Source organism: Trichechus manatus, unplaced genomic scaffold, assembly GCF_000243295.1.
Source record: "Trichechus manatus latirostris isolate Lorelei unplaced genomic scaffold, TriManLat1.0 scaffold00214, whole genome shotgun sequence".
Taxonomy (NCBI): Eukaryota; Metazoa; Chordata; class Mammalia; order Sirenia; family Trichechidae; genus Trichechus; species Trichechus manatus.
The window spans coordinates 955,568-967,109 of record NW_004444150.1 but is presented as its reverse complement, the minus strand read 5'-3'; the positions used below and the strand labels follow the sequence as shown (position 1 = coordinate 967,109).

Below are 11,542 nucleotides of genomic sequence, written 5' to 3'. Positions count from 1 at the left end.
TCAGCTGCACGGTGAGCCCCACGCCTCCCCCTCATGTACCTCAGCTACAAGGTGAGCCCCACCCCTCCCCACATATACCTCAGCTATAGGGTGAGCCCTACACTTCACCTCATGTACCTCAGCTACAAGGAGAACCTCTTACCTCTCCATCATGTACCTCAGCTACAAGGTGAGCCCCACCCTTCCCCACATGTACCTCAGCTACAGAGTGACCCCCACACTTCCCCTCATGTACCTCAGCTACAGGGTGAGCCCTACACTTCCCCTCATGTACCTCAGCTACAACGAGAACCCCTCACCTCCCTCTCATGTATCTCAGCTACAAGGTGAGCCCCACCCTTCCCCACATGTACCTCAGCTACAGGGTGAGCCCCACACTTCCCCCTCATGTACCTCAGCTACAGGATGAGCCCCACACTTCCCCCTCATGTACCTCAGCTACAGGATGAGCCCCACACTTCCCCTCATGTACCTCAGCTACAGGGTAAGCCCCACACTTCCCCTCACGTATCTCAGCTACAGGGTGAGCCCCACACTTCCCCTCATGTACCTCAGCTACAGGGTGAGCCCCACACTTCCCCTCACGTATCTCAGCTACAGGGTGAGCTCCACACTTCCCCCGCATGTACCTCAGCTACAGGGTGAGCCCCACATTTCCCCTCATGTACCTCAACTATAAGGAGAGCCCTCTCCCTCCCCCACATGTACCTCAGATACAAGGTGAACCCCATGCCTCCCCCTCATGTACCTCAGCTACAAAGATAGCCCCTTATCTCCCCTCCCATGTACTTCAGCTACAAGATGAGCCCCTCACCCCGTCCCCCTCTGCCCCTCCCCCACATCCCCATCAGCCTCCCCCTGAATCCCACCCCCTACCCCTCCATCTTCCCATTATACCACCCTGCCCCCTTGGCCTCCCCTCCCAGCCCCTACCCTGACCTTCTGGGCTGGTGTTTCTGTCTCTGTCTCTCTCCCCACCCCCACTTCCCTCCCCTCACCGCCCCTGGGCCCTCTCCCCTCCCGCCTGGATCTGAAGCCTGCCTGGCTCCCCAGGGCAACATCTGGGAGCAGATCTTCCGCGTCTCCTTCGTCCTGGAGATAATCAACACCCTGCCCTTCATCATCACGGTGGGTGCCACCCCTCCCCTGGGCAGAGGTCCCGAGCTTGGACCCCGAGTGCAGTGGCCCCCTGACTCACCTCTGCCCCCAGATCTTCTGGCCACCGCTACGAAACCTGTTCATCCCTGTGTTTCTGAACTGCTGGCTGGCCAAGCACGCCCTGGAGAACATGATCGTAAGATGCAGCCTGGCACCCCACCGCTGCGGAACTCCGGGGGGCCACACGCAAACCAGGCCACGTACATGGGGCCCTGGGCGGATCCCTCTGCAGAACGTCCACGCGAGGTCCCTTTTGCTTAAGGTCCCGGAGAGGGGACCCTCAGCCCGTCCTGGGGAGGCCTGGTCTCTCCTGATGAGCCAGATTTCCTCCAGGACGGCCTGAGCCCCCAAGTCCAGACCCCCCCATCATCCTAACTGTACCTGGGATTCCATGGCTGAGGTCACGTCCAAGTCCTTAGTCCTCCCCAGAGGCAGAGCTGAGGTGGGGGCATGCTGGGCACTGCCCAGTGGCCCCCGGACGGGTGTGGAGGGCTGCTTGGCACGGCGTCTTTCTCGTTCATCTCTGTCATGTTAAGCGCCATGTATTCGGGGAGTTTCATTAACAGCGCATGGGCTTGCCACAGGGAGGGGTCTGTGGGCTCTTCATGGGGAGCGGGCTGGGTGGCCTGGCCTCCCCACTGGGTCCCCAGGTCCTGCCCGCTGACAGCATGCCCCCCGCAGAACGACTTCCACCGTGCCATCCTGCGGACCCAGTCAGCCATGTTCAACCAGGTTCTGATCCTCTTCTGCACCCTGCTGTGCCTCGTCTTCACCGGGTGAGGGTGGCTGGTGGGGGCACCCACGTGTGGGGGCTGGGGGGCAACCAGCCCTGGGTTGATGGGGAGTTGGGGGATCCTGTTGGGTGAGCCAGGCCCCGGGTGGTGTGTCGGGGAGTCCTGCGGAGCAGCCAACCCTGGGGTGTTATGGGGAGGGCCTGAGGGGCAGCCGGCCCTGGGGGGTTGTCGGGAGGGCCTGTGTTGTGGCCTGCCCTGGATGGGGAGCTGGTGTCAGGGGGTGTCCTACAGGGTGAGCCGGGACCCGGGAGGAAAAGGCCACCCTCAAGTTGGCAAAGGAGCGGGGAGCAGAGCGGCCTCAGATGCCCACTCCCGAGCTCTCATGTCCAGGAGGTCAGGTCAAGGCTCCGGGGGCCAGCTGGCCAGCTGCTTCTGAGCCCATGCTCCCAGCGTGGCTCTGAGGCCCGGCTCCTCTGAGCCCAGGGAGACCCTCGGCTGGCTTCCAGGTCTGCTGGAGGTGGTTCCAAGGCAGGGACTGGGCTCTGGGCCAGGGGTAGGGGGTGGGCTTTGTCCTGAGGTCCAGCTGAGAACAGGTCTAGGGACCGCCAGAGAGAGGTGGGGGGTGCCCACAGAGAGGTGGGGACTGGGGACCGGGTCAGCCACGCTGTTGGCACCCCTTAGGCTTGGACTTAGACTTGGGTGGGCTGGCGTCCCCATTAGTGAGGGGCACAGAGTGGGGGGGCTCGCTCATGGGCTCGGCCCCCCCCACTCAGCCCTGGGCACCTCTCTGGCTCCTCTTGGGACGAGGCCCCCTCACCCCCCTACCTGCAGTACCTGTGGCATCCAGCACCTGGAGCGCTCGGGCGGGAACCTGTCCCTGCTGACCTCCTTCTATTTCTGCATCGTCACATTCTCCACCGTGGGCTATGGCGACGTGACGCCCCAGATCTGGCCGTCCCAGCTGCTGGTGGTCATCATGATCTGCGTGGCCCTCGTGGTGCTCCCACTGCAGGTGGGGACGCTCCCAGGAGGGGACAGTGCACGGGGGAGAGGCGGGGGCGGGGAGGAGCGGGTGGGGACGGAGTCCTGCTCAGCGGTGGGCCCTCTGGCGAGGAGGGAAGAGGTGGGGCTTGAGTCCCCCACCCCTTGCAGCAGCCTCTCTGTTCAGGTCCCAGCCTCAGCCACCTCCCAGCTGTGAAGCCACCTGTGTGCTCAAGGCCCAGGGCCTTGACCCTGCTTGGGCCTGGCCCATGATAAACCAAACCACCAAACCCATTGTCGTTGAGTTGATTCTGACTCATAGCGACCCTACAGGACAGAGTAGAACTGCCCCGTAGGGTTTCCAAGGAGTAGCTGGTGGATTTGAACTGCCGACCTTTAGATTAGCGGCTGATCTCTTAACCACTGCACCACCAGGGCTCCGGCCCGTCATAGGCGCTCAATAAATTCAGCACAATGACCTCATTGAAGCAAGATTGTAGCACATGGCCTGGCAAAGGGACACAAATGGCTGCTGGTCCTGTTGCTTGTTTAAAGACGTGCTGAACAAATGCGTGGACTCAATGCTTGAGCAGAAAAAGCTGGAGGATGTCACAGGGCCCTGCTCTCCCCTCAGACAGGCCTCGGACACATGGCCCAAGCGTGGCCGGCATGGTCAGCACAGCAGACAGCACCACGGAGCTGCCTGCAAAGCCCTGGAGACCCTCCTGGCACCATCTGGTCCTCGACACCTGTGTTTACTGTGTGCTGTTGTTATTGTTAGGTGTCGACTCATAGCAAATTGGTTCCAAATCATAGCGACCCCACGTACAACAGAACAAAACACTTCCAGGTCCTGCGCCATCCTCCGTCGTTGCTATGCTTGAGCCCATTGTTGCAGCCACCGTGTCAATCCATCTTGTCGAGAGTCTTCTTTTTCACTGACCCTCTACTTTACCAAGCATGACGTCCTTCTCGAGGGACTGATCCCTCCTGATAACGTGTTCAAATTACGTGAGATGAAGTCTTACCATCATCACTTCCAAAGAGCAATCTGGCTGTATTTCTTCCAAGACAGACTTGTTCATTCTTCTGGCCGTCCGTAGTATGTTCATTATTCTTTCTCAACACCATGATTCAAAGGCATCAGGTCTTCTTTGGTCTTCCATATTCGTTGTCCACTTTCACATGTATATGAGGCAATTGAAAATATCATGGCTTGGGTCAGGTGCACCTTAGTCCCCAAAGTGACCTCTTTGCTTTTTAACACTTTAAAGAGTCCTTTTGCAGCAGATTTGCTAAATGCGATATGTCGTTTGATTTCTTGACTGCTGCTTCCATGGGCGTTTATTGTGGAGCCAAGTAAAATGAAATCCTTGACAACTTCAATCTTTTCTCCGTTTATGATGAAGTTGCTTATTGGCCCAGTTGTGAGGATTTTTGTTTTCTTTATGTTGAGGTGTAATCCATACTGAAGGCTGTGGTCTTTGATCTTCATCAGTAAGTGTTTCAAGTCCTCTTCGCGTTCAGTAAGCCAGGTTGTGTCATCTGCATATTGCAGGTGGTTAATGAGTCTTCCACCAATCCTGATTGGTTTGTCCATACTGTGGGGGCTTACGTGTTGCTGTGATGCTGGAAGCTATGCGACTGGTGTTCAAATACCAGCAGGGTCACCCTTGGTGGCCAGGTTTTAGCTGAGCTTCCAGACTAAGACAGACTAGGAAGAAGGACCCGGTGGTCTACTTCTAAAAAGAATTAACTGGTGAAAACCTTATGACTAGCAGTGGAACATTGACTTAATGCTGGAAGATGAGCTCCTCAGGTTGAAAAGCACTCAAAATACGACTGGGGAAGAGCTGCCTCCTCAAAGTTGAGTCGACCTTAATGACGTGGATGGAGTCAAGCTTTCAGAACTTCATTTGCTGATATGGCATGACTCAAAATGAGAAGAAACAACTGCAAACATCCGTTAGTAATAGGAACGTGGAATGTACGAAGTATGAATCTAGAAAACTTGGAAATCGTCAAAAATGAAATGGAACGCATAAACATCCATCTTCTAGGCATTAGTGAGCTGAAATGGACTGGTATTGGCCATTTTGAATCAGACAGTCATATGGTCTACTATGTCGGAAATGACAAAGAGGAATGGCGTTGCATCATCGTCAAAAAGAACATTTTAAGATCTATCCTGAAGTACAATGCTGTCAGTGATAGGATAATATCCATATGCCTATGAGGAAAACCAGTTAATACGACTGTTATTCAAATTTACACACCCACCACTAAGATAAAGAAACTGAAGATTTTTACCAACTTTTGCAGTCTGAAATTGATCAAACATGCAATCAAGATACATTGATAATTACTGGTGATTGGAATGCGAACGTTGGAAACGAAGAAGGATCAGTAGTTGGAAAATATGGCTTTGGTGATAGAAATGATGCCAGAGATCGCATGATAGAATTTTGCAAGACCAACAACTTCTTCACTGCAAATACCTTTTTTGACCAACATAAATGGTGACTATACGTGTGGACCTCGCTAGATGGAAAACACAGGAATCAAATCAACTACATCTGTGGAAACAGACGATGGAAAAGCTCAATATCAGCAGTCAGAACAAGTCCAGGGGCCAACTGTGGAACAGACCATCAATTGCTCATATGCAACTTCAAGTTGAAACTGAAGGAAATTAGAACAAGTTCACAAGAGCCAAAGTACGACCTTGAGTATATCTCACCTGAATTTAGAGACCATCTCAAAAATAGATTTGACGCACTGAACACTAATGACTGAAGACTAGACAAGTTGTGGAATGACATCAAGGACATCATACATGAAGGAAGCAAGAAGTCATTACAAACACAGGAAGAAAGACAAAACCAAAAAAATGTAAGAAAAGACTCTGAAACTTGCTCTTGAATGTCTGGTAGTTAAAGAAAAAGGAAGACATAATGAAGTAAAAGAGCCGAACAGATTTCAAAGGGCAGCTCGAGAAGACAAAGTAAAGTATTATAATGACATGTGGAAAGACCCAGGGTTAGAAAACTAAAAGGGAAGAACATGCTCGGCATTTCTCAAGCTGAAAGAACTGAAGAAAAATTCAAGCCTCGAGTTGCAATACTGTAGGATTCTGCAGGGAAAATATTAAATGACACAGGAAGCATCAAAAAAGATGGAAGGAATGCGCAGAGTCACTATACCAAAAAGAATTGGTCGACATTCAACCAGTTCAGGAGGTAGCATATGATCAGGAACCGATGGTACTGAAGGAAGAAGTCCAAGCTGCACTGAAGGTATTGGCGAGAAACAAGGCTCCGGGAGTTGACTGAATACCAACTGAGATGTTGCAGCAAATGGACACAGCACTGGAAGTGCTCAATCATCTATGCCAAGAAATTTGGAAGACAGCTACCTGGCCAACCGACTGGAAGACATCCATATTTATGCCTATTCCAAAGAAAGGTGATCCAACTGAGTGCAGAAATTATCGAACAATATCATTAATATCCCATACAAGTAAAATTTTGCTGAAGATCATTCAAAAGCAGTTATAGCAGTACATTGACAGGGAACTACCAGAAATTCCAGCCAGATTCAGAAGAGGATGTGGGACCAGGGATATCATTGCTGATGTCAGATGGGTCTTGGCTGAAAGCAGAGAATACCAGAAAGATGTTTTCCTGTGTTTTATTGACTATGCAAAGGTATTCAACTGTGTGGATCATGACAAATTACGGATAGCATTGTGAAGTATGAGAATACCAGAACAGTTAATTGTGCTCATGAGGAACATGTACGTAGATAAAGAGGCAGTTGTTTGAACAGAACAGTGGGATACTGCATGGTTTAAAGTCAGGAAAGTTGTGTGTCAGAGTTGTATCCTTTCACCATATCTATTCAATCTGTGTGCTGAGTAAATAATCTGAGAAGCTAGACTATATGAAGAAGAATATGGCCCCAGGATTGGAGGAAGACTCATTAACAACCTGTGATATGCGCATGACGCAACCTTACTGGCTGAAAGTGAAGAGGACTTGAAGCACTTACTGATGAAGATCAAAGACTTCAGCCTTCAGTATGGATTACACCTCAACATAAAGAAAAAAAAAATCCTCACAACTGGACCAGTAGGCAACATCATGATAAATGGAGAAAAGATTGAAGTTGTCAAGGATTTCATTTTACTTGGATCCAGAATCAATACCCGTGGAAGCAGAATCAAGAAATCAAATGACGCATTGCATTGGGCAAATCTGCCACAGAAGACTAAAGCAAAGATGTGACCTTGGAGACTAAAGTGCACCTGACCCAAGTCATGGTGTTTTCAATTGCCTCATATGCGTGCAGAAGCTGGACAGTGAATAAGGAAGACCAAAGAAGAATTGATGCCTTTGAATTACGGTGTTGCTGAAGACTATTGAATATACCATGGACTGCCAAAAGAACGAACAAATCTGTCTTGGAAGAAGTACAACCAGAACGCTCCTTAAAAACAAGGATGGCAAGGCTACGTCTCACATACTTTGGGCATGTGATTAAGAGGGACCAGTCCCTGGAGAAGGACATCGTGCTTGGTAAAGTAAAGGGTCAGCGAAATAGAGAAAGACCCTCAACAAGTTGGACTGACACAGCGGCTGCAACAATGGGCTCAAGCATAACAATGATTGTGAGGATAGCGCAGGACTGGGTGGTGTTTCGTTCTGTTGTACGTAGGGTCACTGTGAGTGGGAACCAACTCAACAGCACCTAACAACAACAACCAATCCTGATGTAACATTCTTTATATAGTGCAGTTTCTCAGATTATTTGCTCAGCATACAGATTAAGTATGGTGAAAGGATACAACCCTGACACACACCTTTCCTGACTTTAAACCACGCAGTATCCCCTTGTTCTGTTGGAATGACTGCCTCCTGGTCTATGTACAGATTCCTCATGAGCACAATTAAGTGTTCTGGAATTCCCATTCTTCACAATGTTATCCATAATTTGTTATGATCCACACAATCGAATGCCTTTGCATAGTCAATAAAAACGTGTGTGGACTTTCCTAATTGGAGACAAATCCAACATGCACAGCTCCCACCCGGGCAATGTGAGCCAGGGTGGACGCACACAGCCTCACCCTCCGCGCCCTTCTGAACTGGGACAATAAAGTGAGTGCCCAGTGTTCGCTCTGCCAGTAATCTGGCCATGTCGCAGGCAGCTGTTCCTACTGTGTTCCCAAATCATTTCAAGATTGGTCCTAGGTGTGGACCTGCAGCACCAAGGGCTCCTACAACCTGGACATGCAGGGGGCAGCACGTTGGGGCCATCTAGGGCAGGAGGTGGACAGGACGTCTGACCTGGGTCTCCTCGGTCCTGGCACCACCCTTGCCTGTGCCAGCCTCCTACCCAAGAGACCTCATCTTCCCACACATCCCACCGGCCCCACATTGGCCCCCTCTGTGCTGGCCGGGCTCTCAGGTCGGCGGTGCTTTGTCGCGGTCCCACGTGGGAAGGGCGCTCTCTTTGATGTCCCCCAGCCACCCTGCACTCACCCCTCTCTCGTGCAGTTTGAGGAGCTCGTGTACCTCTGGATGGAACGGCAGAAGTCAGGGGGCAACTACAGCCGCCACCGGGCGCAGACGGAGAAACACGTGGTCCTGTGCGTCAGCTCCCTCAAGATCGACCTCCTCATGGACTTCCTGAACGAGTTCTACGCCCACCCCCGGCTCCAGGTACGCCCCTGGGCTCCCCCCCGAGGCCCCCCGGTAGTCACCCTCGGGGCAGGAGTGCTGCGTGACCAGGCCAGTCTCCTAAGTGCCTCGGGCCTCGGTTTCCCTGCCTGTCCAATGGGGGGTGGGGCCAGGTGGTCTCTCATGCCCATCCACTCCCACTCTCCAGGTGTCATTCGAGGGGCCCGTTAGGCGCCGGGTGTGAACACACCCAGGACAGCAGAAGGGAGGGGAGGGCAGGAGGAGCGCCGGCTGACGCAGCCTCACCCGCAGGACTATTACGTGGTCATCCTGTGCCCCACCGAGATGGACGTGCAGGTGCGCAGGGTGCTACAGATCCCCCTGTGGTCCCAGCGGGTCATCTACCTCCAGGGCTCTGCGCTCAAGGACCAGGACCTCATGCGCGCCAAGTGAGCGCTGTGGGGGGGCTGGGAGGGACTGCAGGGAGGCTGTAGGGGGACCGTGAGGGAACCACAGGGACCACAGGGGCGGCTGCAGGGGGTACCATGGTGGGGTGGGGGGGACCACAGGGCCACCCAGGGGGACCAAGGGGGAACTGAGGGGGTACCACAGGGCCACTGGGGGGATCATGGGGGTCTGAGGGGGGACCACAGAGCCACCGTGGGGGGCAGGGGGTACTGCTGGGCTGCAGGGGGTCACTGGTCTCAGGGAGCTGGGAGGAGCTCGCAGGACCCCCTTGCCTGCTCCCTGAGACAGACTGGCTGCTGGGAGGCTGGGGGCTCTGCTGAGGTCCTCGTGGGCCAGGATTGAGTCAGTGGGGGACTGGCGCACCCAAGAGCTGCCAGCTCTGGAGCCCCTCCAGCTCAGTGCCACCGCCCGGCCCAGCCCTCTCCCTCCTTCCCTCCCCTAGCTCTGTGAGTCCCTGGTGCAGTGCCTCTCCCTTCAAGGCTCGGCTGTGGTCTACCCACCCCCAGGAACCCCTCCCCACTCACCTCAACACTCCCAGGCTGGGCTGCCCACACCCCCGGTCTCTTGGGGCCCCAGTAGGGCAGCTCTGAGCCCCTGGTGTTTTGCAGGATGGACAATGGGGAGGCCTGCTTCATCCTCAGCAGCCGGAACGAGGTGGACCGCACTGCAGCAGTGAGTGCTGCCCCCTGTCCAGCCCGCGGGCAGAGCCCCCACCTGTTGCTGCTGCTGCCCCACTGGCACTGACCCCACCCCCACCCCCACCCCCAGGACCACCAGACCATCTTGCGCGCCTGGGCCGTGAAGGACTTTGCCCCCAACTGCCCCCTCTACGTGCAGATCCTCAAGCCTGAGAACAAGTTCCATGTCAAGTTTGCCGGTATGTTTGGGGGCTGCGCACACAGGTGGGCGGGCACATGTGGGCTGGAGGAGGGCAGGGCCTTGAGCCGCATCCATGCACGCTCAATGTCATGAGGTCCCTGCGGCCGGCTTTTCCTGACTCTTTGGCTCTTCTGTCCCACCGCATGGCGGGGGAGCCCGTGTGGGGCCTTCTGAGATGAGCCATCCTCTGCCTGGGGGCCCAGGTTAGTGAGGGCGGGAGCACTGGTGAGCTCCCAGCTGGGGGGACAGGTGAGCAGGGCCTGTGCTAGGCACCTCTAGGGGTCAGGTGAGCAGGCCCGTGCTGGGTACTGGAGGGGTGTTTGGTAGTAGCAGAAGTAGCGATAGCATCAGAACCTGTCTAACTTCAGAGGAGATAATGCAAATCAAGATCAACCCAAGGCTGATCCCTATGAGGTGGAGGTCAGACATACCTCCACTCTCCTTACCAATTCTGACACCAGCTGTCCCTCCCATGGTACTCTCTACTTCTCTTTTGGGTTCAGTAATCCATTGCAATGGCCACACAGAACTAACAGACCATACTTACAGTTAAGTGGTTTAATAGGAACAGGGTACACCTCAGGATCAGGATCAACAGGCTACACCTCAGGCTGAGGATCAGGAAGCATGCAGGCAAAATCTCCCTTTTTCGGTGCAGGTCAGCTCTCTCAGCTTCTCTCCACTGTGCAGGCCTCCTCTCAGCCCCCTGAGGACAGGCTCCTGTTGGCTTTGCCTCTGGGCCCCTTCCAGAGCTCTGGCTGTCTTCAGCATTACAGCTTTTTTAGGAAGTGCCTTTACTACCTCTCTCTGCTGCTTCTCTCTTCTTTCTGCTTCTCTTCCTGTTTCTCTAAAAATTCTGCCGGACTGGCTACTTTTATACACAAACTCCTTGTCAATTCCAAGGCATGGCCCTCCCACCTGGGCCAAGAACTGACCAATCCCCTCTTGGTAGGCTACAGATACTTCATTTGCATAGCCTATTGACCAATCCAGGGCAGGCTGCAGCCGAGGACCAGACAAAAGTACCCAAACCAAGTTGTTTACGATTTACCCAGGAAATGTAACAAACCCTCAGGGGTAGAAAACTAGGGCAAAGGTGACTCCTCAGGGTTTAGGGGGGAATCTCTCAAGCTGTGTTTCCAAAGAACTACAAGCCCACATCAAGGAACTCATTTCATCACACGGGGGACAGGTGAGCAGGCCCCTGCTGGGCACTAGATGGGGGGATAGGTGAGGGGTGACCCTGACCCATCGCCGCAGACCACGTGGTGTGTGAAGAGGAGTGCAAGTACGCCATGCTGGCCCTGAACTGCATCTGCCCGGCCACCTCCACCCTCATCACCCTGCTGGTGCACACCTCCCGCGGCCAGTGAGTGCATCTTGGCGGGGGGGGTGGCCGCTCAGGGCGGGAGGCGGGTAGGGGATATCCTGGGCGGAGGCGAGGGGCTGGCAGCCCCGCCCCGCCGAGGTGACCCCCGTCCCCGCCACAGGGAGGGGCAGGAGTCGCCGGAGCAGTGGCAGCGCATGTACGGCCGCTGCTCGGGAAACGAGGTCTACCACATCCGCATGGGCGACAGCAAGTTCTTTCGCGAGTACGAGGGCAAGAGCTTCACCTACGCCGCCTTCCACGCGCACAAGAAG

The 11,542-nt window shown here is 54.2% G+C and overlaps 1 protein-coding gene across 2 annotated transcripts in view; it reads left to right on the top strand.

Annotated features, from left to right (window-relative positions):
* Positions 1-11,542, top strand: part of KCNT1 (potassium sodium-activated channel subfamily T member 1) — a 97,025-nt gene that overhangs the window by 64,432 nt on the left and 21,051 nt on the right. The window contains exons 7-16 of one of the 2 annotated variants that reach the window (XM_004388655.1): positions 1,050-1,128; positions 1,211-1,294; positions 1,840-1,934; positions 2,700-2,904; positions 8,432-8,596; positions 8,867-9,003; positions 9,631-9,694; positions 9,791-9,899; positions 11,162-11,270; positions 11,392-11,541. In XM_004388655.1, the coding sequence (XP_004388712.1) occupies positions 1,050-1,128; positions 1,211-1,294; positions 1,840-1,934; positions 2,700-2,904; positions 8,432-8,596; positions 8,867-9,003; positions 9,631-9,694; positions 9,791-9,899; positions 11,162-11,270; positions 11,392-11,541 (1,197 nt within the window). The remainder of the gene's footprint in view (positions 1-1,049; positions 1,129-1,210; positions 1,295-1,839; positions 1,935-2,699; positions 2,905-8,431; positions 8,597-8,866; positions 9,004-9,630; positions 9,695-9,790; positions 9,900-11,161; positions 11,271-11,391; position 11,542) is intronic. The other variant, XM_004388654.1, reaches the window with a different exon arrangement.